Source organism: Numenius arquata, chromosome 2 (genome assembly GCF_964106895.1).
Source record: "Numenius arquata chromosome 2, bNumArq3.hap1.1, whole genome shotgun sequence".
Lineage (NCBI taxonomy): Eukaryota > Metazoa > Chordata > Aves > Charadriiformes > Scolopacidae > Numenius > Numenius arquata.
This window is the reverse complement of record NC_133577.1, coordinates 117,520,892-117,547,510: the sequence shown is the minus strand read 5'-3', so window position 1 is coordinate 117,547,510 and position 26,619 is coordinate 117,520,892. Positions and strand designations below refer to the sequence as shown.

The window sequence follows — 26,619 nt, the reverse complement described above, 5'->3', positions numbered from 1 at the left end:
GGTAGCATGTTTTGCATAGATATACTGTAGATTTTGAAATGGTACTTGAACATGCCCGTGTCCTGAGACTAATGTTCAATTAGCACAATCTGTTTGTAATGTTAGGGGAGCTCAGGAAGGCTGGTATCTCATACACATCACTCCCTACTCGGGCTATAGCTGTATTTTGGAAATTAGCCTTTTTCTGCAGAGTTGCTGTTCGTTTGTAAATTCTTGTCTTCCCCTGGATGCTTCAAACCATTCTTTTACCCTCGAAGGAAGCTTCAGCAGACCAGAGGCGATGGAAGGGATTCCGGGGCAGCCCCTCGGTGGGTAGGGACCACCTTCTCCTTCTTCTTCTCCTCCTCTTCCTCCCCTCCCCTCCCGCTCCCGCATCGCCCTCGCTGGAAGCAGCCGGGTCCACCGCTCCCCGCCACCCACCCGCGCCTGGCCCGGCCTGCAAACTCTTTAATTAAACACGATTACGCCGGCGCAAGGCGCCCTGCTAATGGCACCTCCTTCCTTCCGCGTTAGGACCCAACCCGGCGGGCAGCGCCGGGGGCTCTTCGCCGCTTTCCCCTCCGGGCGGCGCGGCCGAGCCCTGCACCGCAAAGCGGCGGCCCTGCGGGGGCAGGGACGGGACGCGGAGTCGCCGCCGCCGGCAAATGGCCGCGGCGGGCGGGAGCGCTGCTCCCTGGCCGGGCGGCGCTGGGCCGGGCCCCCGCGGCGGCGGGGCCGGCCGGGGGCGGGCGCAGGCAGGAGGCCGCCTCCGCACACGCGGAGCCGGGGCGGGCCCGCGCCGGTCGCTCCCGCCCGCCTCCTTCCCCGCGGCGCTGGCGCCTGGCCCGTCCTCCCGTGCCGGCGTGCGGGTAAGTGGCACCCCCCTCCCCGGCTCCTGCCTGGCGGCGGGCGGAGGCGCGCCCTCCCCCGGCAGCCGCGGCCGCCCCGGGCTTCTCGGCGGGCGGGGGCCGCGGCCTCCGCGGCGGGGCCGGCTCTCAGCTCCCGCTCCCAGCCCGGGCGGCCGGCGGGGGCTCGGCCTTGGGGCAACTTCCCCCCCCCCCCCCCCGCGGCTTGCGCCGGGCTTTCCCTGGCCCGCCCCGGGGCTGCCGCGGGCGGGCGGCAACCGCGTGGTGGCGGGACCCCGCGGGCAGCCCCTCTCTCCCGTCTCCTCCCCGTCCTCCCGCCTGCACCAACCCCTTCGCTCTCTCTCGCCCTGCCCCGGGCGGCGGAGCCGGGCCGCGGGACCCGCCGCCGCTCCCCCGGCCCGGCCCGTGCGGAGCGCTGCCTGCCGCCGCTGCCCGGCCCGACACCGCCGCGTAGGGGCCGAGCCGCCGCCGCCTTCCCGGCCCCCATGGCCGGCAGGCGCTCCCCGCTGCCTCCTGCCCCCGCCTGGAGGGGCTGCTTTCGGGCGCTGCTGTATCATCGTGCCCTCTCGTCGCTCGCCTTTTTTAATCCGAGCTACCTCGTCTCACGAGAAACCGGCTTCGTAGGCAGCGCTGGCGTGCTCTTACTCTTTTATTTATTCCTTTTAAGTAGGAAGCACCCCGTAGCCCGTGTGCCTGCGTGACAGGTACCGCGCCAGACGTAATCGCACAGCTCTTCTTGCTGGGGAGAATCAAGCCCTTTATTTGCGGTGGCAAACCCAGTCTCTGCTAAAACACGGGTCTCTGAAATTGCTGCGGAGCCGATGTTTATGCAGATTTTGGCTTTTATGGAAGCACCTGTTTGCTAGTGAAAGGACCAAGACGGTTGAGCAGCTGTCAGTAAATAATAGGCGCCTCTCACTAGCAGTCTGCACAAGGGAGACAGTGTGTGCCCCACTCGTTTCAACTTGCTCCCTTCAAGTAATTATCCTGCAGAAATTATTTCAGATGATGGCCACCATTTGGCACAGGATAGTACTTTGTTGTGAGTCATTCTTCTGCTGTGACAATAGGCTGTATCTGACAACTTTGGAATATTTCTCAAAGGTCCCTTCCAACCATGAAGATTCTGTGATTTGTGGCCAACGTTGAATTTTTCTAACAGTTTGGATCATTTAGTAACTAGGTATTACAGTTTTATTTTAGAAATACGAGGCTTGTCTTGTTACCTTCTTTGGCAGGTGTCCCAGAGGATTTCACTGTGCTGCGTGGTGTTTTGTTTGCCATGCGAAGACATTCATAAGCTGTCTAGAGGCCTTTTCCACGTCAGTGCTTTATAAACGGGCTCTGTAAATTTGAGAATGCAGGAGAGGAATCTGGAAATGCTGGTAAATTGCTTCACTTAGCTATGATGTTTTTTTTTTCTTTTTAAAGAAGGATTTTATGTACTTTCATTTTTATTTGAGGGCAGACTAAACTTGGTGCTTTCTGCTTGAAAGTACATTGCTAGTTGTTCTGCTTTCTTCTGCATGTGTTTTGTCACTCTTCAGGCATCACATACACTTTTTTGTTTTTATAAGTTCTTATTTCCCTTCTGTCCATTCTTTTTTCTAGTGTCCATTTTCAGTTCTTCATTTGAGCAAAACACTTCAGGTGTTTCTAAAACAATCGTTTCTGCCTCTTTATCTGAAGTTTGTGACCTCTACAATGGACAGTCCAGGGAATGAACTCAGTAGTGGCTAACAGCTAATGGGTAACAGCTAGCTAACAACGCAGCACATGGTGATTTAGTAATGGTCTAACTAACTCACATGGTGGGTTAGTAATGAGTCTTCCTTTAAAAATGTACCCTTTAAAATTAAATAGAATGTGCTGTCTAGTGGCTGGAGAAATAGCACAGGATGATGCGTGTAGCTCTAAAATACCGCTCTGTGCCTAGATTAATTTATTGGTAATAGTTGAATCCTATTAATTTAGAAACTTGCCTGTTGTCGTGGGCAAAACTGTCTTGACTCGAGGAATTTGGTTTAATTTATTGCCAGTTAACATGAGCTTTTTAACATGAGCTTTGGCTAGTGAGATACAAAGAAGACAACCAGTTAAACAAGCACTTGGGGAAAACTCTTTTCCTCCCCCCTTGTCCAGGCTCAGCTTTGCTCCAGACACCTTCTCTCCCTGCTTTCCTCACCTCCCTTCCCCTGGTTGTCCCCACAGGTTACACTCCGTTCCTTGGATGAGGCAGCAGTAGTGCAGGAGGTTGAGGTTGGTGGATGGAGATTTCTTTCTGCTGCTCCTTCTTTCTCATTTCTTGTGCTTCCATGTAGGCCCCTCCATGGGCCACGGTCCCCTCAAGGTGTCCCTGCTCTGGCGTGGAGAGCCTCTTTCCAAGATTGCACCTGCATCCCCAATGATGTCCCCTTCCCCGTGTCTTTTTTAGCATGCTGTCACATGCCTCCTCCTGCACTTCCATTGTGCTTTCTGCCACTGGTAGCTCTTCCTTTTCTTAAATAAGCCAGCGCAGAGGCACCGTGTACTCATCTGATGGGTTGGAGTTTTGGCAGGTGGTGGGTTTGGTCCATTATGGAGCCAGCTGGAACTGGCCAGCACAGGGCAGTTGATGGCCTTCTTCCATTCAGCCCCCTGCTACCAAAACTTGTGGTTTATCCTCAACGCACCGGTGAGCCACTTGGGTGTTGCTGGGAGAAAGGTCCTGTTGTTGCCTAATGATAGCAACTCTAGTCTCCTTTCATAAACACAGAAATAAAATGAAACTTCTCCGCTGTTGCTTGCTAAATATCAATATTGTATTATGTCACCAGGTTGGTAATGCTTTTACAATCGTATTTATTATTACTTCGTCCATCAGAGCAGTTGTGTCTGCTCCTGTACAGAATCACACAGAATCACAGAATGACATGGGGTTGGAAGGGACCTCTGGAGATCTAGTCCAACACTCCTGCCAAAGCAGGTCCACCTAGAGCAGGTTGCACAGGAATGTGTCCAGGTGGGTTTTGAATGTCTCCAGAGACGGAGACTCCACCACCTCTCTGGGCACCCTGTTCCAGTGCTCTGCCACCCTCAAAGTGGAGAAGTTCTTCCTTATGTTTAGATGGAGCTTCTTCTGTTTAAGTTTGTGCCCATACAACTGCTGATGCCTAGGTTCAGAGGTGGTCGCTTTCTGTAATGATCATATTCATATGTTTTCATAGTTGGGTTTTTTTTGCCTAAAACTTTTTCAAAGAGTTAGTTTTCCTCTGTTTTTCAGATCTGAAGGTGCTAGTTCTGCTGACACTAAGGTTGCAGCTCAAGTTGCCAGGGAAGAGGCAGAGCTCTGCTCCACCAGCGTGAGTAGTCATGTTCTTCTCAGATCATTTCGTTTCCTTCTTGTTTTGTTTGTCCCGCTCGTTCAATGATTTTGTTATCTCATCCCTCTTATCTTTCGGTCGGAATTGCTACCACCTTGAGTTCTGGGTAGGATTGTGGGTGTTAGACAAGATGACTGTAGAAAAGGAAGAGATGAGATTTCAGGTTTGGGGGAATCAAGCCATCCTCCCCCAATCCTTGCAAGACGGAATCTTGGTGGAACAAGGAATAATCGAGAGTAGTCCTGTTTAACAGAAGGATTGGGAATAAAAAGTTTCTTAGACACTAAATTGCTATTGAGAGTAGAGCCTGTGTGCACAGGGCTGAATGCGGCTGTGGTAAGAGTTGGCAAGAGCGATGGTAAATGGTTGGTGTAGTGTTGAATCCTGCTCTTCTCTAGCCTAACATGCATGCTGCCTTGGGTGGGTATTAACGCCCTTAATATCTCCCTTCTCTCTTCCCAAGTGCATATTGTTTCTGGCTGTACAAAATTTTTACTTGATGTTTAACTTTAAAAATGCAGAAAGTTATGTGGTTTTCCTGAACTGTTGCAGGGCGCAGAGTCCTTGGATTGAGGAGACTATGTATTGATATTGCTCTTAAGCAGACAGGAAATAAGCCATTCTTCTTGCTCCTCAGGGCTTTCTATCCTACACTGTGCCTTAAACATGGAAACTGTAGAAATGAATAGTGTATCCTTGAAACGTCCTCGCTCTGAGGATGATGTGGCTAATGCAGATGAAATTAAAAGACAGAAGACCTCAGAGAAGTCTAAGACAGAGAACAACTCTGGGCAGAACATTGAGACGGTAACAGAACAACCTGACAAATCTCTGCTTGAAGACACGAAAAATGAAATCATCCCCCATGAGGAAAGTGAGGAGCAGGAAGATGAGGATCTAGAGGACAGTGATGAAGATGGAGATCCAGAGAGCTTTGCAGACATGATGAAGCATGGGCTGACAGAAAGTGATGTTGGCATAACAAAGTTTGTTAGCTCTCATAAAGGGTTTTCTGGAATCTTAAAAGAGAGGTAATTCTTTGTCTTGTTATGTATATTAATTCCTTGTGTTAAGCAGCTCTTTTTCTCCATTTTCCTTTTCTGACTTGGGATGCAACTGGATTATGTGCAGCCACTTGGGAGGTTCATCACTTTCTTTTCCTAGTGCTGAGACTGAAAGAAAGGTTTAATTTGGGACTTTCCTAGATTGTTGTGGGTGTTTTTTTTTTTTTTTTCCTTTTCTTTTTCTTTCCTGTCAAATGGAGCTCTGAAGAAAGAAGTTGTCTATAGGTGATGGTGTCTATAGGTGAAATAGGTGATTACGCTGACCTTTGCCATTTATCTCGCTCTCTGGCAGCAGCATACAGCATAAAACCTTATGCAGTACACACACACCTTTTGTACCACTCTTCAGCGCTAATACAAGATGCACTGGAGAATGGTACTGAAACCATCCCTCTTTGGGTCGTCTTTGCTTTTCCCTGACTTTTTTCTGTCAATGTCTTTAAGCACGTTTATTGTCAGATGGTTCATTAGGCTTTAAATTATAGTCTGATCAGTTGTAATGTCATTTACAAAACATAAAAGGAAATTTTATAACCCAGGGTGTGGAATTTTACATTGTATATTTAATAAGATGTTTGGGTGTCAGTAGCATTTTTTTAATGAAACTTCTAGGTTTTTTTAAATTAAATAACACCTCTGAATGAAAGGGAATGCAAATGCAAAAACTCACTGAAATGAGACTCATTGTTGCCCTGACTTAGCAAAGCAGTTAAGGATGTTGTGTTTACACACTAAGGAGTCCCTGTTTTTAAATACTGGCTTCATATATAGATAGTTTTTATATAATAAAGTGATATGTAAATATTATGTATGTATTTAATCTTTATATGCAGCATTAAGCAGCTGGCACAATCCTTCACTGGGGAACACAGTCTGTGCTGAACCTCCTTCTGGGAAATCTGTCAGTTTTGAGCCAAGGTGGCCATAGGTGGCCGGGTGGTAGAAATGTTTGTGGGCTCATGGTTTTTCTTTGATCCTAGTTTATAACATCTGTCATTAATTTACTCCTGATGTTTTATGGTACCAGTCACTAGCCTGTCTAGACATCTGCAGACAGTAAGAGAGGGGACACAAGACTGCTCAGGAGGGTATTCTATCAATACGATGTATGGCTGCACAGACGTATGGCAAATGGGGGCTTGGGAGAGACACAGTAGAAAGTTTTGGTGAAGTTTTCTTCATCTTTCAACATTCATAGACTACAGGTTTTTTCTTTTTTTTTTTTTTCCCCTTTACAAGCAGATGCTACTTAAAAATCATTTAGCAATCACAACGTAGGCTGTGTTCTGTTAAAGTCAGGATGTTTTTATTATTGGACATAATGACTTGATTGAAAATGTCACAGTCATTCTTTGTTGCTATCACAGAGTATGCAAAGTAACTGTTCATTGGAAAGATGTTCTCTATGATTGAATGTAGGTAACTGAATTTGTCTGGCTTTCCTTAGAGTGGCTCCCATGCACTTTATTCTGCAGGTTATTTGAAGCGACAGAGTTAAGGCATTTGTGTTCACCTTGTAGCCATGCAGTAGAGCCTTAATTGTCAGTAATGACTGGAATTGAGGATATGCATTACCAATCTCTGTAAGCTAGTGAGAAAATGACTCAGAATAATTACAGCAGGTGCTCAGTTATCTGCAAAGAAGTCTGCTGTGTTTAGGTATGCCAGGCTCTCTTCTGTGTTCTCATGGCATCCTTCTGAGGGGTGAGGGCAGGTACAGCTTTCTCATGGTTGGAGGTTTTTTTTTTTTTAACGTGAGTTGAATTAAGTGAATTCGGAATTCTTGAATGAATTCTGCTAAGAAACAGCTTCTTGGGAAAGGACCTTTTGATGTGAGATAGGGGTTTTTTTGTTTTGTTTTTTTTTTTTAATTACAATTTTAATCAGTGTTTTTTCCTATCAGATACTCGGACTTTGTTGTTCATGAAATAGGCAAAGATGGACGTGTGAGCCATTTAGATGACTTCTCTGTTCCAGTGGATGATGAGGTAAATTTTGAGGTAAAGATTTGGTAATGGCTATGCTCCTTAAGCAAAAGCACTAAAAGGCTGAAAGTTGTTCTATGAAGGTTATTGGATATTTTGTTCTTTCCCCCCCTCAACTACGTATTAGGACCCATCAGAAGAAACATTTACAGTTTTGTCAGACGAAGACAAGCAGCGTTTAGAGGAGCTCCAGCTTCTTAAGAATAAGGAAACTAGTGTTGCCATAGAGGTAAAATTAATAAATTATATGAAATTTGGGGGAGGGAGGAGGATGAGAGAGTGAGTGAGTGGAAGGTATGTGTTTTCTTGTGCACGTAAGGTATAAGAGCAGTTTGAACATGATGCAGCAGGTAATACCAAAATGTTTCCAGTTTCAGCTTCAATTCTGTAAAGCCTTACACATATACTCAGAATTCATGCCCATGAGTTGTCATTGTGGTTTCAGTGGGACTGTACACATGAACTCAAATACATGTCTTAATTTCTGTGGTGTTAAAATTTTTGTGTAGTATTTTTGTTTTCTGTCGAGTAGTATTTTATAGGATAATTATGTAATAAGGATTAAATTAACCATCCATCCTGATGAAAGACTATTTTCAAGGTCAATATTTAGTGATTTAATAGAAAAGAAGATAAATATGCTCTTCTGTAACAAGAAAAATAAGAAGGTACAAAATGAAATTGAAAGTTGGCATTTTTAAACATCCAAATATTCCATATACTAAAGAATAACTGTTGAGCTACATTTGGGACAAAGAGATGAGTAGGATTAAATCTGGTAATTTGAAATAAGCATTCACACATTAAATAATCTTACCTAGCCATTTTTTTTCCTTTAATGCATATAGAAAAAACTTTCATTTTGCCAGAGTTTTCAGTAGAAGGGGGAATTTTATTAAGCACAGAAGGGAAGAATAAACCTTGAGAATTGTCTTTTATGAATGTTGAGATGGGTTTGTAGCAGAGTTATTTATTGTTTTTCAAGCTAATTTTAACAAGTAGGCCAGGCTTTTTTAAAAGTGTACCTATTTGGTACTTTGTGTGTGATTTGGTAGGTTTTCTTTAAGGCTGCAAAATTTAACTCAGAGAATCCCTCCCCATTTGTATTACTTTATTTCGTTTCTGCATGTGTGTGTATTAACACAGGTAATTGAAGACACCAAAGAAAAAAGAACAGTTATCCATCAGGCTGTGAAGTCCTTGTTCCCTGGACTGGAGACTAAAACAGAAGATCGAGATGGAAAAAAGTACATTATTGCTTATCATGCTGCTGGGAAAAAAGCACTGGCAAGTGAGTTTCAGTATCACAGCAGTTGGGTAAAGTGAATGCTAAAATTATCCCCAAAATAAAAACAGTTAGTAAGTACTTCAAGTGGAGTGTACCTCCTAATGTAGTCTGGCTTTGCTTTTTCTTCTTTGAAACTGATGCTGTCTAAGACTAGGAACACAAGGAGTACCTCAAATTTAAATTACTACTTGTTTTTCGTTCTCAAAAATGTTCACCAAATGCAAGCATGTTAGAAGTGAGAGGATCTCTTGCTAGTTCAGTGGGTATAGGCAAAATAGGGGCTTTATTGTCAGCATTGATTGAACTTGGCTTTCATGGACTTAACCTGGATGTGTAAGCATGCATTCTGGAAGTAAGAGGTTGTAGTTGAAATGCGTGCATTACACTGATGGTCAGTGTAATCTTGACTGTTTGAAAAGCCATGACAAAATTCTCAGTGACTTGAATAGAGACAAGCACTTACTTGTTTTCTGAGAGTTACAGTCTCGTATAAATATATTTGCCATGATCTTAAAGGCTAGTTCTGCTTCCAAAGCTATTTATATTTGCAGAAATTTGCCTTTATGCATTATAAATCACAGTTACTATTTTGGGATAACCAAAGTAATGAAGGATTTTCAAAATGAAGTATTGTCCACCTTAATCTTGCCAAATAGTGTTTTGGTTACTGGGGATAAATTCATGCGTTCTACATCTTTTTTTAACGTTACTACAAATATGTTGCTACTGTAAGTTGAGAGGATTGTCTATATGCAGAGTATTGCATGTTTAACAAAAGGTTTTAAGGTTTGTTTTGGCTTAAACTGGTTGTGTTTCTATGTCATTTCAACCTACTACAAATGACAATATGTAAACCTAGCCCTTTCATCTTAAAGATGAAGGAAATGAAGAAGGAATAAGGAGATAATATAAAATTGGAAATGACACTATCTCCACATTAAATTTATTAATTTTTTTAAGGTTTGTTCTAAGCAAATATGGGAATGTTGTACTTTTACTGGTACAGTTATAATGTGTTACCTATCTTGTTTAACCATGTTCAGAAAATGTGTATGTTTGCATGCTTTATGCATGGAGTATGTATACTTAACAGCACAAAATTCTCCTCCGCCAGTTTTGTTCTCTGTTGGTTTGTAATGGTTTTACCTCCACCTTTTCCTTCTGCTGCTTCTATTCTTTAACCATCGTTACAGTCAAGTGGTTGTTATTAAGCTGACCAGTCTGATTTAAGAGATACTTGAATTCTTTTATACAGTATCTGAAATACGCTGAAAAGGATTTAGTTGTGTGTCTCTAGGATTAAAACACTGTCTGGAGCACCATCTTGTGATGCAGAGGAGCATCATCTATTTAAACTTGGATTCCTAAGTTGTGATGCTGCAAACACCTGGGCATGTTGGTGGAAATGTGTGCAGCTTCAGTGAGTGTGTGTAAATGCTTATGAATTTAGGATTTAGAAATGAAAGTTCTTTTTTAGTCAGGATTATATTTTTCTTTCGTGTTTATATAGCTGCTAACACATCTTAGTCCTGATGGGTTCCCCAGGCAAGAAACATTTCAGAAGTGTAGGATATTCATATATCAGTGGAGATACCCGATTACTTTTGTTGATAAAGTAAAAGGTTACCAAACATACTTTCCTGAAATTTAAAATTAGAAGGTACTTTGTGTCTATAGGAAGTTTATGCCCAAAATACTTAAAATACTGCCTTACTAAATTGTCAGTAAACTGCTGTTTCATCATTGTCCACAAATGAAGTTTGTTGCATCTCCGATTGAAGCTTTCCATATGTTCAGTGTTTGCCTCTGCACGATTCCATTGCATAACTGTCTAAATTGCTGTCATCCACCACCTAACTGTTAGATGCTCCCTAAAGCATAAACAATCCCATAACCATAAACCTGCATGTTCACCTCTAAAACCCCTTTGACAGTCTAAAAATTAAATGCTACTCTTTTGTGCTCTTTATGCTATGCATTGGGACAGAGGTCAGAACTGCAACAGGTAAGAGATGTTGACATTTCATGCTAACAAAATGAAATGCCAACCATTATGACCTCCTAAATACCGACAAGACTGGCCAAGCTAGTAACAATTAATTCTTTAAAAAAACCCCTACACTTAAGTAATGCTTAAAATTCCCTGAAACAACCAAGAATTGGGCTTGTGCTGCCTCTTTTTCCTAGTGCAGTAGAGGCAGTAGTTGTTCAGTGCAGAGGAGGTCTGCCAGTAGTAAGTGATGTGAATTATCAGTTTTGACAATACTGTTTGACATCTATGGTAAATTTTCCATTGATTTCATTAAGCCAAGCCTTTGCCCTTCAGCCTCGTATTTCAGACACCACTGTATCTGTATTTATACAACTTTAGAAGTATATATGGTACATCCCAATATTAAAAAAGAGCTTCCAGCCATTGAGTTGCAGTAAAAGGTTTGGAAAAAGGGCTTGGAGGTATGATTTTACTGTTAAAAACGTAATGTGACTCTGAAACGTAGAAGTAAGGACTCAAACTGTCCCTCTGGTCTATCTACGCAGTTGAATACTTCGAAGTATTGGGTGAGGAATGGTTAAATACTGGGGCTGTATCTCTGGCCTCGCAGTACTCAGCATGGCTGAAACGCGGCGGATAGGCACGTCTGTGATGACCAAAGCATGAGGAGCCCATTGGTACATGTAGTATCTATAGAGCCCAGATCAGGGCTCACTTTGTGAAGGGTGTTGAAATGCTCTGTGTGCAAGATGGATTTGTTAAATTTAAAGAACGATTCCAGCTGGAGAACACTTTGCTTGTTTGTCATGTTCTGTCTTCCTCTCCTCCCTTCTACTCGCTGAGTCCTTCAGAAAGGACCTTGCTCTTCAAGCTGAATGCAGTGTTTCATTGACTGGGTTTAAGAGCAGTGATGGCTCAGAAGGGAGACCAGCAGAAGCTTGAGGTCTTTTAACAGGCTTTGGACCGTACTACTCAGTTTAGGTTCTAGGAAACTCCATAGCGGGGGCTTTGCTTAGAAACTGATGGTACAAGGCAAGTGTTGCAATAATTTAAGTGATTAAAACCTAGGAGCATAGTATTTTATACTGTAGCATCCAAAATTGCGGAAGTGTGTGTACGGATGGCAGCTCCTCAAAAAAAGCAAGAAGAATTATCTTTTAACCGAAAATTAAACATATTCATTGTCTGTGTGGCGTATCTGGGCTCTATTAAGCTAACATGAACAAAAAGAGCAAAATTTCCCAAGAACTTCCTTCCTGCATTGGTGTTTACATACGGGCATAGGACTGGCTTTTTCAATTAGCTTTTGCTGTTACGAAAGATGCTTAAACCCTTTTTCTACAAAACCAGCTTGGTGGCTGCCAAGAGATAAGGGACTTCTTATTTAAAACAAAACAAATCCGTAGTTTTGTTCTTGCAAAACAAAGAATCGATAAAAAAAGCACCTCAAAATCAGTTGTTAAACCTGTGTAGAATCAGTCCCTCTTCCCGGTAGTGCCATCAACAGTGGATGATTGTAAAAGGAAAGGTTTATCTCTGGATGCTTTCATGTGCAACAAAAGCTTGACAGATACGTTGACATTTTCTTCCCCCTCCGGTGAAACTCCAAATAATTGTACAGAATTGTAAATCAGTTGTTAGTCTGCAGGAGCTGGAGTTCTCTCACCCTCTGGCCTTCTCTAAATATCGCACAGTATCTGGCTTGAATTATTTGTTAATGTCTCTGTTGTGCCAGATTTCTCACTCCCATAGGACTTTTTAAAAAAAATTCACCTTAAAGTAATTTTTTGTGAATATACTTTTTTTTTTTTAGGCTTTTGTGGAGATACAACCCATGCTTTTGCATGACACACAGAAAAAACTCCAGAAATGAGGAATATGTTAGTACTATAAATAATAGTTGTAGTCTTCCCGCAAACAGGGCTCTAGTGGTCCTCGTCTATTAGTTACAGAGGGCACTAGGTGAAACGCGGAGTGGCTTTTATTGTTGCAAGTTGGTGTAATTATAATGTTTTTGAGAAATTTAATCAGGCAATATGGCAGTTGAATGACTAGGGTATATTTTTAGATAATTTCATGACAGAGGAACTGTTGCCATTTCATTCAAGATTTTCTAGGTGACAGAAAATTTTCAATGTGCTTTGCAGCTTTTGCTGTCAGTAATTCACTTTTTTTTTTTCTTAAAGCAGAGGAAAATTAGCAGAAATTGACTCTTGCGTATTTGTTTTAAATGTAGCTGCAATGGCAAAGACACTAATTGAATTTTGAGAATTGCCACTTTACAAATTTTAACCTCTTGTTTTTAAAGATCCAAGAAAACACTCTTGGCCAAAATCTAGGGGAAGCTACTGCCACTTCGTACTGTACAAGGAGAACAAGGATACTATGGATGCCATTAATGTTCTATCCAAATTTTTAAGGTAAGGCTGTTGTTTCTGCCAGCTTGGCTGGCATGCGGTCCTCTCTCCACATGTTTCATGTTGCTGTAAATGTTATGCTTAAGAATTATGTAAGAGCAACACAAGTGATTACTATTGCCTGATTTGTAGCCAGTATGTTAAAAAAAAAAAAAGTTATTTTAGAATATCAGATTTGAAAATTGTAAGTTTTGGAAGGGGGTGAGAATGCAACAAAATGATCCAAATAAATTTAAAAGACTGTACTCTACTACTTCAGTGGAAAAAGGTCTACAATTGAAGTTGGCTGATCTAAGACGGGCTTGGCAGCTCAAAGCCTCAGTGTGCGTAACCTGAATTAAAAACCCGTTTCTCGCTGTGTGTGAATATATGCAAGTATGTTATGAACCTGTCAGATATTGTTGTGATAATATGCTGATCAGTTCCTAAGCAGTTACAGCTGATAAACTGTTGTTCCATGTATTCATTTCTCCATGGCAACACAGGCTTAGTTCCTTTCACCCCATCAAGTGCAGCAACAAAAAGATTTGCCAAAGGCGTGATGTGAACACAGTGAATTGCAGAGGAAGGGCTATTATAAAATTGGGTCAATTCAGTGATCTACTCATAGAGAAACTTACACAGTTCTCCCCTCCTTTTCCCTTCCCTCTTCCTGTTCAAAAATAAATGTTTTTGTAGTCTAGACTAAGCAGTATATTACTAGTATTTGTATTTGAGAACAGAATGGTAGGAGCACAGTTTGGCAGAAAATGTATGTAATGGCAATCCTGCTACCCCCTGGTGCCCATAGCTAGAATAACTGGCAGTAGTCCCTGTGTGACAGGCTGTAAAGTACAAAGTGGAAAGGAAAGGAAATTTTCCTCTCGTGGACATGATTTTTTTTTTTCAAGTGAAATTAGTGGTGGTTGCACGTTTGTGCATTGAGTAGATGTATATAAAGAAGTACTTCAAAGCTTATATTCTGAAAGCACAGTTGTGGTAAAGGTGAATCTGTCTACATATAATTAAAATACAAGTTTTGCTATGTTTTGTGTGCTTATAGATGAGATTAGAAAATGTCACACATAACGTCAAATTGTAGTGTAGTACTGGGGAATTTATTTATATTTTCTGTTTGTGATAGAGAAGATTAATAATTCTATGTAATTATGCTGATAATTATTTGATCTATAGCTATTTTAATACATAATATCTGTTACTATTGCTTTTAAGAGTGAAGCCAAACATATTTTCCTACATGGGAACTAAAGATAAAAGGGCTATAACAGTTCAAGAGATCGCTGTTCTTAGGTAAGTGAAAGTACGCTGGAGTATTTGCACTCCTACCGTGATAGCTTGAATATCTCCCTAAATATCTCGAAGACTCAGTGTGCCTGTGACACAAATGGCGGATTCAGGTCCTGATCTTGTAAAGCACATTTATTAATGAAGATGCTATTCCATGGTGATTGCTAGTATTTTCAGTCGGTGATGCTCTGAGTCATAGGCCGGATACGTGTATTTGGCTGAAGCGGGGGCCAAATGGCGTGTGTGCTCTTACGCTGCATGGCTCCTGTGCAACAGCAGAAAAATGGAATAACACGGTGAAAATGATGTCCCATTTCCTTCCTGATGTTAGTTTCCCCTTCCTCCAGCTGGAATCCTATATTCTTCCTCACTGAACTCTCTGAACAGCTCCAGAAAATGCTAACCATAACCACTGCCTTTGCTCATCTGCGAGTAGCCAGAAGAGGCAAAAAATGAGGAATTTTTCCTGCCTTAAGCTACTCCCATAAGTCGCCTACTAAGAGAAAATAAAATTTATATATGACAAACACATTGCAAGATAATTATACGGTTTCTGGTCACCTGAAATTAGTGTTACATCTATAACAGAATGATGGATGCCTCGCAGTCATGTATTACAATGTCTGTTTAGCTAGCTGAAGTATTCTGCCTGGATTGCTATTTAAAGCTCTTTGAAAACCTCACTGCTCAAGTGAGGAATTCCAAGGTTTGAGAGCCAGAAATTTGATCAAATCCTTGTTAAAAGGAGGGTGTTCAGTACTTAGTTGTTCATACTTTTCCTCCTGGTGGTTTGCGTGTGCTTGCATTTGCGCATATAAAAAGGAATTATTAATTTCTGAATCACGAGAAGCCCCAGATTCTCATTGCTGCAAGGCAGGTTTGCAAAGTGATGACCATTAACCAAACTGGTGTGGCTGTCTCGGGTACCATTCCATTTACTTTTAACATGATCGCATTTAACGTTGTGTCCAAGAGCTTCGGTGTGTTGCAAGCATTGACTGGGGGGGAACGTACTGATTTGTGGTGCCTGCGCAGTAGTGCCACAGCACCTGACTCCCACAGGATCACAGAATGATATGGGGTTGGAAGGGACCTCTGGAGATCATCTAGTCCAACCCCTCTGCCAAAGCTGGTCCACCTAGAACAGGTTGCACAGGAATGTGTCCAGGTGGGTTTTGAATGTCTCCAGAGACGGAGACTCCACTACCTCCCTGGGCAGCCTGTTCCAATGCTCTTGCCACCCTTAAAGTAAAGTTCCTCCTCATGTTTAGGTGGAACTTCTTGTATTCAAGTTTGTGCCTCATTTCCTCTTGTCCTGTCACTGGGCACCACTGAAAAAAGACCGACCCCATCCTCTTGATGCCCTCCCTTTAAGTATTTATAAGCATTGATCAGATCCCCCCTCAGTCTTCTCTTCTCTAGACTAAAAAGACCCAAGTCCCTCACAGCACCTGGCTCCCCTGCGCAGCCTTGGAGGAGGATGGCACAGGAGAGGAGACATTCGTAGAATCATATAGAATCATAGAATGGTTAGAGTTGGAAGGGACCTTAAAGATCATTGAGTTCCAACCCCCCTGCCATGGGCAGAGACACTTCCACTAGAGCAGGTTGCTCAAAGCCCCATCCAGCCTGGCCCTGAACACTTCCAGGGATGGGGCATCCACAACTGCCCTGGGCAACCTGTTCCAGTGCCTCACCACCCTCACAGTAAAGAATTTCTTCCTGAGATCTAATCTAAATCTCCCCTCTTCCAATTTAAAACCGTTACCCCTTGTCCTGTCACTACATTTCCTACATTGCCATTTATCAGCTCTCTGAGCTGCATACGCTGGCCACACTACTTGATAAACTTGTCTACCCTGGTATACATCTCAGCAGAAGTGTCAAAGAGCAGCTCGGTGATGCAAAGAACAGGGAATGCTTCCAGAAGCACTAGCGGCAAAAATGACAGATAGCAGTGACAGATTGGATTTCATATTCCTTCATCTGCACTAAGCTTACACAGTGGCTAATTACTTAACTCCGAGTTTATGACTGTGCTAATTGGAGTGTATTCATGGTGTAGTTACTCAAATAAAGCAGGGTTCAGCTTGTGGGGTACAGTATACATCCATATTGCAACATACTTTTTTTGAGTTCGTACAGTAACATACATGTGAAAATATAGCTTTATCACGGTATATATTTTTTCTTGTATGAGTAGCCTTAAGAATTACCTGTTCTTTTCTTTTAGCTATTTCATTAAAATACTTTGAGGAGGCAACAGTAGAAAATTGAGGAAACTGGACTCACTGTGTTTTGTTTTGAAATGCCGGCATTTCTGTATTTATTTATCTGCTTTTCTAAGCACGGGGTTGGTTACTGTCGTCTGTTTCTTTTTAGAATCACTGCGCAAAGACTTGCTCATTTGAATAAATGTTTGATGAACTTCAAATTAGGAAATTTCAGTTACAAGAACCATCCACTGAAATTAGGAGAACTGCAAGGGAATCATTTCACTGTTGTTCTCAGGTAATACATTAGTATGTATTTGGACAGTTCTGTTAGAATTTTTTTTTTTCTTTAAATAGGTAAGACACATCAGTGCATCTTGTGTTAGAAAACAGAAGAGAAGTCCTTCTATTGGCGGGAGTCTGTTGAATTTGGTACATGCTACATAACGTTGATGTTGAGCTTTAATATTATAGGGATCACAAAATAGTGTAAGCCCTTAATAATCTGTCTATAACTTTTTTTTTTTTTATACTAGAAACATAACAGGAACTGATGACCAGATAGAGCAAGCAATGCACTCTCTCAGGGAAATTGGATTCATTAATTACTATGGAATGCAAAGATTTGGAACCACAGCTGTTCCTACGTATCAAATTGGCAGGTATGTTTTGTTTTCACACACACACCCCTTCTTTATTATTGTTTTTTTATTTTATTTTTATCCCTGTATAACTTCTAATGTATTTTGGGGAACTCTTTTGTAGCATATTGCCTGTGCCAGTTTTAATTTTAGATTCAAGAAAGAACTTGTTTCAGCACTTGCTTCAGCAGTTGTCTTGCATAATACCACTACTTTTAATATTGCATTATAAACTTATACTTTTTTTTAATAAGATGGCTAAATCTCCTTAAAATGTTTTTAGTCAGTTCTTAATACACTTCCCTGTTTGAATCTTAGAGCTATTCTACAGAACAATTGGAATGAAGTAATGGATTTGATATTGAAACCACGACCAGGAGGTAAGGACTGAGAAATGATACGTAAGTGTTTCTGTCTCCTCCTCCTCCAAGAATTGTATGTTCAGAAAAAACACTTTTAGATTCTTTTAATTGGCAAGGATGTCTGTGAGGACAGCTTTGCATGTGCTAAACTTCAGCCAGTTTAGCAATGGACAAGCAATCTTCAGACTCTGCCTCTCTGCTTCCCTTTCTTGGCTGTGCAGTTTCTTGCAGTGGGAGTGAAAAGGGACTGAATGCTTATACGCAGAGTCTGCTCAGACTCCACATGGAGCCTTCCAACCTCAACTATTCTGTCATTCTGTTAATCTGTGTAATTACCGTGACTAAAACTTTTAATTTTTCAACTGTTTTAACAAAAGGTGAGATGGATGATTTTTTTTTTTTTTGGTGTGTTGTTAAAATATCTTTATTTCACATCCTTGTTCTAGCTGAAAAGGGATACTTAGTCAAATGCAGAGAAGAATGGGCAAAGACTAAAGATCCAGCAGCAGCCCTCAAGAAACTACCTGTAAAAAGGTGCGTGGAAGGACAGCTTCTACGCGGACTCTTAAAGTATGGAATGAAGAACATAATCTCTGCATTTGGCATAGTGAGTGTAAAAGTGCTGTGGGGTATTTACTTGAATAAATGCTCTTTTGATGGTATCGTGATGAATTTGTAATAGACTCAGAGATGCTTGATGAGTAGAAGGTTAAGTGCAAAATCTTTACATTTATCGCTTCTTTTTGCTTGAAGTACTGCTGCATGGTAACTGACAACATCTGTAATTAACGTATGCATAATGAGCTTTCCAATTTATACAACAGTCTCTGGTACACTGGAAGCAATACAGTTATACTTAGTAACCATGTATAATACAGATCTGAGAATTGTGCAAAAGTTCAGTATCAGAGCTTTTCTGTTGCTTTAAAAGTATAAATCCAACTGATAGTGTGCTAATGAACCAGCTTGGCATAGAGATTCACTCTCATTTTCAAATACTGTAATCAAGATCAAATCTTTGGAGAAAATACCTCATCACCAGCAAACTACTGGGCCCATTGTAGGAGCAGAGGAATATTATCTTGTTTATGAAGAAGATAATTAGCATAACACTGTGCTTTCACATCTGCAAAGTTTACTTAAGCTTTCAGGAGGCTGAGTATGAATTCAGTGTTTTGCAATAGCCCCATGTGTTTGATGAGCTGTTGAATGAAAAAAAAAATTTAGAAAAGTTTTTTTTTTTAAATTGAATCACAGGGTTTTTTTTCGTGCAGATTTCAAATGTATAAAAGCATTATTTCTTCACATACCCTTTTCCCAAATAATGAACTAAAACCAAATCTGTATACCAAGAAATTGTGTTAGTCTTGTTGCTGGAGTAGGTAACGTTTCAAATATATGCATTTTTGGTTATGATTGAGAGAAAAAACAACTTCTTAATGTTTCACTTTTTTTTTTCTTTACCTCTAGATACCAAGAAACAATCGTTTAATGTATATTCATAGTTACCAGAGTTATGTATGGAATAATATGGTGAGCAAGAGAATAGAAGAATACGGGCTTAGAGCTGTACCAGGAGATCTCACACTTAAAGGAGGTAAAATCAGACAAACAAAAAAGCCAGCGATGCTCCGTAGTTCAAATTGCTAGGAAAACAAGGCACATACCTGTTTATGCGATACTGTATACATGTTTTATTTTCCCTTTCCCCCATTTTGGTCCAGTGATTTCTGAATCCATTGGCCAGTTTTAGTCAAATTTTACAAGGAATTGGAAGTTAGATAATACACTTCCACGAGCTGATGACTTGCTTGTTTTTCCAAATAGCTGGGTAGGGAAGAGCGACTATGAAGGACTGATTGTTCTCAAGAATGAACTCAAGTGTAGTTGAGCTATGGAGAACTATGGAAGGATACTATGAATGTTTTAACCACAGAAGTTTTTGTTTGCATTGATATCGTGTAAAGCAGAGACTCCACTCGGTTAAAACTTTCTTCACTTGGATTTGCTCTGCATTTCCCTGGGCTGAGAAACAAGTAGTTAATTTTAAATTTACCTAATGTTAACTGTCACAGGCATCCATATTGGTAACTCTTCCTTTTCTGTCCTGATTGTAGCCACAGCTGTTCATATTGAAGAAGGCGATGTTGATAAATACACTATCCACGATGTGGTGATGCCGTTGCCTGGATTTGATGTTATTTATCCAAAACATAAAAGTAAGTCTGATAACTTACATACTCACTCTGAAAATATAAGTCTGCTTTAATATTGTTCTTAAAAGGAAGATTAGATCTATTCAACCTTGGTGACTATTAAAAGTACGGTATTTCAGAGCTCTGATACATTGCTGTCAACCTCTCCCATTATGATAATAGTCTGCATTGTAACTTGTTTCATTTAACATAAATCTGTTTCATATTTCTGTTCAGCTAGTAGCTTTTCCAAAGAAAAAATAATTTTGCCTCACTAAAAAATTTCTATCTCAGCACAAGGGAAAAAAAAATAGTGAAACGTTAATTAAAAAGTGTATGCATTTGATTTTTAAATTAGAAAACAAACCAAACTTCTATAATTTGTAACCCAAACAAACATTTGAAGTTAGGAAAAAGAACCAGATCTGTTTTAATTAAATATTAACCAATATGGATATCTGAAAAGAAAAGCATATTTTTCGTCTCCTGTATATAAAGTACATTGGACATAAATTGTTTTTACTGGAATAGGTGGAGTGATCTATAATTATCTGCATGCAATACGATGCTATTATTAAGGGATAGAGTTGTAGAATTATTTTGGTTGGAAGGTCATCTGGTCCAGCCTTTTGGTCAAAGCAAGGTTGGGCTGTATTCAGACCAAGCTTGATCGGGGCTTTGTCCTGTCAGGTCTGAAACTTTCAAGAACAAAGAGTCTCTAAGTTCTCATCTAAACCTTCTCTAAGCTAAAAAAGCCCAGTTCTCTCGGACTCTTCTCAAAGAGCACGTGCTACAAGCCCTGGCCATTGGGGTGGTCCTCCATTGGACTCACTCAAGTTTATCAGCATCTGCTTTGTCCTGGGCACTCTATTCCAAGTGCAGTCTCATGGGTGCCCAGTAAAGGGCAGTAATTGTTTTTCTTGGTGTAGCTACTGGCTAAGCTCCTGTTGTTATTAGCTTTTGTTGCTGCCAAGGCGGTCTGTTAAGTCCCCTTTCCATGGGGAGTCCCAGATGACTGTCAGCAGAGTTGCTCCCTAGCCTGTACCACTGCAAGGAGTTAATCACTCTCAGGTACAGGACTTCGTCGTTGCTGAATTTCATGAGATTCTGCTTGGCCCATTCCTCTAGCCTGCCTAGGTCCCTCTGAATGGCAGTCCTGCCCTTGGGTGTATCAACTGCCACCCCAGCCTGATTTTGTCCAGAAACTCGTTGGGGTGAATTCCAGCTTCTCCACATATTCTGATAAAGGTCGCAGCCAGGACACATCCCAGTTCTTTGAGGAACTCTTGCTTGTAATGAGCTTCTAGGTAGAGCTCAAACCAGTAGTGACTACCCTTTGAGACAATGAGCCAGACAATTCTTTACCCATCTAGCAGTCCACCTGCTGTAATGTTCTAAACTTGGATAAAAGGAATACAAGGATGCTGTGGGAACATGTCAACAGCCTTGTTGTCACTGTTCCCCCCTCTTCCACAGATGTAATAATTTCATCATAGAAGGCAGTAAGGTTGGTGGGCTTCTTGGTTTTTCTTTTCCTTTTTCCCCCTTTGGTAAAACCATGCTCACTGTTATTCTCATTGTGTGCCCAGAAACATGCTCCAAGAGGATTAGGTCCATCATTTTTCCCAGGGACCAAAGTGAGTCTGACTGGCCTGTAATTTCCTAGATCATCCTTGCCCTTTCTGATTATTCAGAGATGGTAGAGAAAAGCTTTACCACAACATGAGCCCACTTTCTCTTCTTGTATTTCTTCCACTACTGGTAGTCTCTCTTCCCTGAATCTTGTCTTTAGGAACAGAGGCCTGGGAGACCTTGCTGATTGAGACTGAGGCAAAGGAGGTGCTGAGAGCATTAGCCTTATGTCTGTCACTAGACCAGCTGCCCCGTTTAGCAGCAGGCCAACATTTCACTTGTATTTTGTTCCTGATGTTGCAGTTTAGCTCTTTTTGCTCTTGATGTCTGTTGCCGATTTCAACTGTAGCTGAGCTTTGGCTTTTCTGACACCATCATCCTTGCATGCCTGGACAATGCTTGTATATTCCTTCTTTGTAGCCGGCCTTAACTTTCACCTGCTATATGTGTCCTTACATAAGAGCTTAGTCTTGAGTTCCCTACTTAGCCAAACCAGTCTGCCAATACATATGCTTGTTTTCCTCAATATTTGGTTGAACTGCTCTTGTACTTAGTTGTCCTTTAAAAGACCAGTCAGGTCTCTTGAGACTCTTTGCCCATCAGAGCCAAGTCCCAGAGCTAGGATCCCATTTATCACCCGTCTCAGAAACACCTGAAGATCTGTTTGTGATGAGGGTTGGCACTGAAGCACATTGAGCTTTGGAAAGAAAAGTTGCATTTTTTTTTTTTACATTCAATGTATTTACACTAGGATTTGCCCACAGTAAGCCTAACTTATCCCTGTTTAAAATTGCCAACTGCATGAAGTGATGCTGGCGATTGCACTGCAAATCAAAGGCACCAGACAGCATTTTAGCTGCAGTATATTCTTGTATTTCCATTGCCTTCCCTGCCTTTCCCAGGTGTGCATGCACATGCCCTTACTTAAGGATACAAGACTGTAATAGAACTACTCCTGCTGTTGGCAGTGTACTTAAAGGCCTCTGCTGGCTAATTTCTTCTCTTCACTCATTTCACTCTGCTGCTTTTTCAAAGATAGAGCAATGGGTAGTCTGGCCCATTTTTGGTTTTTCTTTTTTTTTTTTTCCTCCATATACCTGATACTAGTCTGAAGTTTAGATAATTGGAAAACATGTACAAGATGTAAATGAAAAACCAACAAAATATTTTGTAAATTTTATTTTCAGCTGAAATTTTGATTTGTTAAGATTCTTTCTCAGTTACTGCCTCTACTAATCAGGTTGTAGAAGCAAACGTTGTAGGTAGTAAGATTTGCAATAAGTAATTTAAACTTCTGTGTTACATTCATCCCATATATGCTGAAAGCTATTAAATATATGGGAAGGAATGATCCATGAAAACGTGCTGTTTCAGTCAGCTGCACTATGTGCTCTCCTATTAAATATTTTCCTCTCTTGCAGTTGGTGAAGCCTACAAGGAAATGCTAGTAGCTGACAATCTTGATATCAACAACATGAGGCATAAGATCAGAGATTATTCACTTTCTGGAGCATACAGAAAGATTATCATTCGACCTCAGAATGTCAGTTGGTAAGTAGGAGGGTCAAGGAAATTATACTTGAGAGCACAGAGTATATGTGGGATGACTAACTACAAGAACTATGAGACTGACCCACGGGAGGGATGTATGTGTAGACTGAAGCATAGGTAGGGAGGAATCTCTGCATTTCCCTCATGTTGAAGTTGAACTATAGCCTGATTTCTTCCTTGGTCCTCTGGTTCTGTGATGCATGAGTGTCAAGACACCTATCTAGTCGTTAGACTCCTTGCAAGGGCTTACCTGAACACTTCATAGGTAATTGTGTTGAAATCATGATAGGTAATATACAAAACAGGTGGGTTTTTTTGTAGTCTTGCTATGAGAAGGTTGATCTCCAGTTACCTATCTGTCAATCAGAAAGATTTGTATCACTTAAATCTTAGTAAATCACTGTTGTTAAAGATACAACCCAGTTGTCATATGGCAACTGAATACATACCTTTTAAACAGGTGACTGTACAAATGTGCAGAAAGACTTGATCACTGATGCATAGAGAAAAATATAGAGGGTTTAGGAGGGAGACAAAAAATACAAATGTTTACACTTTATTTTAAATAATTAGTGCTGGTTTAAAGCTTACCTGCATCCCAGTTACTTTTTCAGCCTCGTCAGCACATACGGAATTTCTGTTAAGTGAGTGGCAGAAAGCAGAATATGTATTTAAGCCCTTCCAAAGAAGTTTAGATGGCTTTCTTCAAAATTAAGCCTTACCGCTCCAACTATTCTTAGAGTTGACACTATTCTTCCCATAATTTCATAAACTATACTTCTTGGATAGCTGGAAATCCTGATAGCCCATGAGAGAAAACAGATGAGTTATGCAAAGAAACTTCTCACTAATGTTGGGGGGTTTGGGGGGGTTTTTTTTGTGGTTTTTTTTTTTTTTATAATCTTGCATCAAAGAGAGGCAAGTCTTTTACATAAAGCTTTACTGGTTATTGCACCATAAGTGCTGCCTTGCCTTATTTTATTAGAAAATCAATTCCATTTCAGTTGTTAGAATAATAACATTAGAATAATTAGAATAATAATAAATAGATTAATTAGAATAATAAATAATATAATAAAGTTATAACTTTATAGAAAACAATACTATATAAATTTTATTCCAAATAACTAAAAATAATAATTAAAAAAATCTTATGTACCCTATAAAGGGAGGTTGTTGCATATGACGATCCCAGAATCCCATTGTTTACTACAGATTTGGATAAGCTGGAAGGAAAACCATTACCAGTTCTTCCTACAGGTAAGCTGATTTTTCTGCTGATGTTTGCAAAACAGAAGTTTGATCAAGCTGTTGCTTTGAACTACTACATATTGAAAACTCTTTTAAGGAAGAGCTTTCATTTAATTAGACTGTTAAGCAATGGTATTAAAGTTATCCAAAGTTAGGTGTCTAAATAAGGACCCTTATTTCTCAAGAGTGCCAGCAATTCTGCTAGCAGTCTGTGTTGAATTAGGAATAAATGTCTGTGAAATGCATGAAGGTGGAATTAAGCCACAAATTGTCTATACGCTTGAGCATGTATTGTTTGTGCTGAACATAAGAGACTACTCAAATACTTAAAAGAATTCAATGGAATTCAATGGAGAGTTATAAATTCTGGTCACAAGGTCTTTTGACGCTACTTTCGATACAAAAAGTGAAGACAGACAACCCACTGTGGGTTGTAAATTGGAGTACGGTGCTGGTGGTTGTTTAGTTTTATGGGTTTGGGGGTTGGTTGTGGAAAATTTTAGTCCAGTTTAGATGGCATCCAGAATATACATTACTTACACCCTTAACAACTTTTTCTTGCTTGTCTTCTCTTAATCTTTATGATAGATGGTAAATTCAGAGCACTGAAGATGGAGTTCTCCCTTCCCCCATCCACTTATGCTACCATGGCGATTCGAGAAGTTTTGAAAATGGACACGAGCATAAAAAACCAGACACAACTGAATACTACCTGGTTACGTTGAACGAACTGCAAAAATGGTTTGATTTTAACATATGTAAAGTGTTTTCATATTTACATGTACTGTACAAATCTTTAAAGGTTGGTAGTAAGAGATTTGTATTTTTTTTAAGTTTTTATTAGTGCTAGAGTTTAACTTCAGTAGTCATTTGCAACATGGTGGCTGTACAATAATAGTGACTGGTGCTTTTAATGAACGAATAAGTTGCTTGAGCTGTACCATGGGTGTATCTTTAAGAACTGGGCTTGTGATCATTTCAGACCTGGAAGAATGTTTAGCTTGCTTTTTTCTTATTTTTTCTTTCGGCAAGCACTGAATGTTTTCGTGCGTGGGCAAACTTCGAAGTCCCTTCAAATACATTAAATTACAGTTTAGGAAAATGAGTTACAACGAAATTAAGATATCAATGAACACTTATATCACAGGAGGTTTTGCTGGTGCCATTTGTGCTGATGTGGTAGAGGATGCTGTTGGCAAGGCTTTTTATGGGCTGTAAAGATGTACAGCTGTTTTAATTAGTTGGTCTTTTCATTGAAAAGACTTTTGCGTATTTTCCAGCTTGACTAATACGTGTACCAAACAACGGGTACTGAAAATAAATTAACCTGAAAGCCTAAACGTGTATCAGTAACTGCTTCCTTCACCTCCTATCTCCTGTGTCCGTGGCTGGTAGGGGATAAGCTGGGCTTCTGGTAGAAAAATAAATATAAAATATTATAAAGCTGTTTTAAAAAGGCGCTTCCAGACTCTTTCCAAGCCTATAGAACGCCTGTGTTCCTAAGATCTCCTCAGCAGAAGACGGTCCCGGCTGCGGCATGCCGCCCTGACTGGCCACCCCTGAAGTACCTCAGGCGAGGAGGCGGCCCGAGCAGCACGGAGCGGTGGAGGATCCTGAACCAGCGAGGCTGCACTTTCCACAGGAAATCAGCTGCTCCTCCAGCCCGGCCTTCCCAAAAGCCGGCCGCCGACTGGCCCGGCCCCAGGGGGCGATGTGAGGCGCCTGCGGACCCCGGGGACCAGGCGGCCGGTGCCGGTCCGGCGCATGCGCGCTGCGGGCGGAGGGCGGGGACGGGCAGTGCGCATGCGCGCTGCGCCCACGTGACCCGCCGGCCGCGGGGCTGCTGACGCGGCAGGGGCGGTGCAGTGTGTCAGGCCCCCACCCACCCAGCCTGTCAGCAGGGCCCGGCCCGCCTGGCGCTGAGGGGACCTGGTCCCCGCAGGAGCCCCAACCCAGCAGCGGTTCCTCTGGCGGGTAGCGGGCCTCCGGGGCGGGGGGGAAACCCTGGCCTGTCTGCCGGGAGACTGGAACGAGGAACGCCGAGGCGTTAGCGGCTGGCGGGCAAAGGGGCTGCTTGGTGGCCTGGGCCCTGGGCGGCAGGGGGTCTCGCCCAGAGCCTCCCCGGGGCCCACCGGGCCTGCTAACGCGCCTTGAAACGGGCTGGCCCTCTGGTGAAGGTGGGTGCAGAGCTGCGTGCCTTGAGCAGGGAGGTAGCTGGAGGATGCTCTCCTGTCCCTCTCGCCTCTGTCCCGCTCCTCTAGTCATAAAAGAGCGCGGCCTTGGTTACTAGTCTTCTGCGGTATTGTTTTCATTGCTGCAAACAGCGTGGTGCTTGTTACTACTCTGTTGTCTTTATTCACTTCCTCCTCAGCAACACACGTGGTTTCCCAGTTTCTTCCCGGTGCTCTCTGTTGCTTGTCCAACTTTGGCTCATCAGTTGCACCATTTTCTCGTTCTTTCCTCTTGTCTATTTAATAGGAGCTTTCGCTTAACTAAAGCTTGTAGCAGATAAAGTAGAGGTGTACAAATTTCA

The 26,619-nt window shown here is 41.6% G+C and overlaps 1 protein-coding gene across 3 annotated transcripts; it reads left to right on the top strand.

The window, feature by feature from the left end:
- Positions 1-732: 732 nt before the first annotated feature.
- On the top strand, positions 733-25,545 carry PUS7 (pseudouridine synthase 7). 3 transcript variants are annotated; one of them, XM_074168300.1, is made up of 20 exons: positions 733-848; positions 2,084-2,230; positions 3,057-3,104; positions 4,108-4,186; positions 4,845-5,238; positions 7,175-7,259; positions 7,384-7,485; positions 8,403-8,547; positions 10,532-10,549; positions 12,846-12,957; positions 14,167-14,244; positions 16,624-16,752; positions 16,991-17,116; positions 17,414-17,475; positions 17,904-18,064; positions 18,928-19,054; positions 19,575-19,676; positions 22,706-22,835; positions 24,004-24,095; positions 24,675-25,423. In XM_074168300.1, the coding sequence occupies exons 5-20, from the start codon at positions 4,874-4,876 to the stop codon at positions 24,809-24,811; spliced, it is 1,971 nt and encodes a 656-aa protein (XP_074024401.1). In that variant the 5' UTR covers positions 733-848; positions 2,084-2,230; positions 3,057-3,104; positions 4,108-4,186; positions 4,845-4,873; the 3' UTR covers positions 24,812-25,423. The 3 variants fall into 3 exon arrangements, with proteins under 3 accessions (XP_074024401.1, XP_074024403.1, XP_074024402.1); XM_074168302.1 differs by lacking the exon at positions 10,532-10,549 and having other exon boundaries at positions 24,675-25,545; XM_074168301.1 differs by lacking the exons at positions 733-848; positions 2,084-2,230; positions 3,057-3,104; positions 4,108-4,186; positions 10,532-10,549 and having other exon boundaries at positions 4,874-5,238; positions 7,175-7,271.
- Positions 25,546-26,619: the final 1,074 nt, after the last annotated feature.

Excerpts from the sequence above, each read along its gene's own strand:
- PUS7 (XM_074168300.1), top strand. The coding sequence starts at position 4,874 with ATGGAAACTGTAGAAATGAATAGTGTATCCTTGAAACGTCCTCGCTCT. Across the intron at positions 14,245-16,623 it reads CAAGAGATCGCTGTTCTTAG|AATCACTGCGCAAAGACTTG; the intron begins GTAAGTGAAAGT and ends GTTTCTTTTTAG. Across the intron at positions 19,055-19,574 it reads AGATCTCACACTTAAAGGAG|CCACAGCTGTTCATATTGAA; the intron begins GTAAAATCAGAC and ends TCCTGATTGTAG.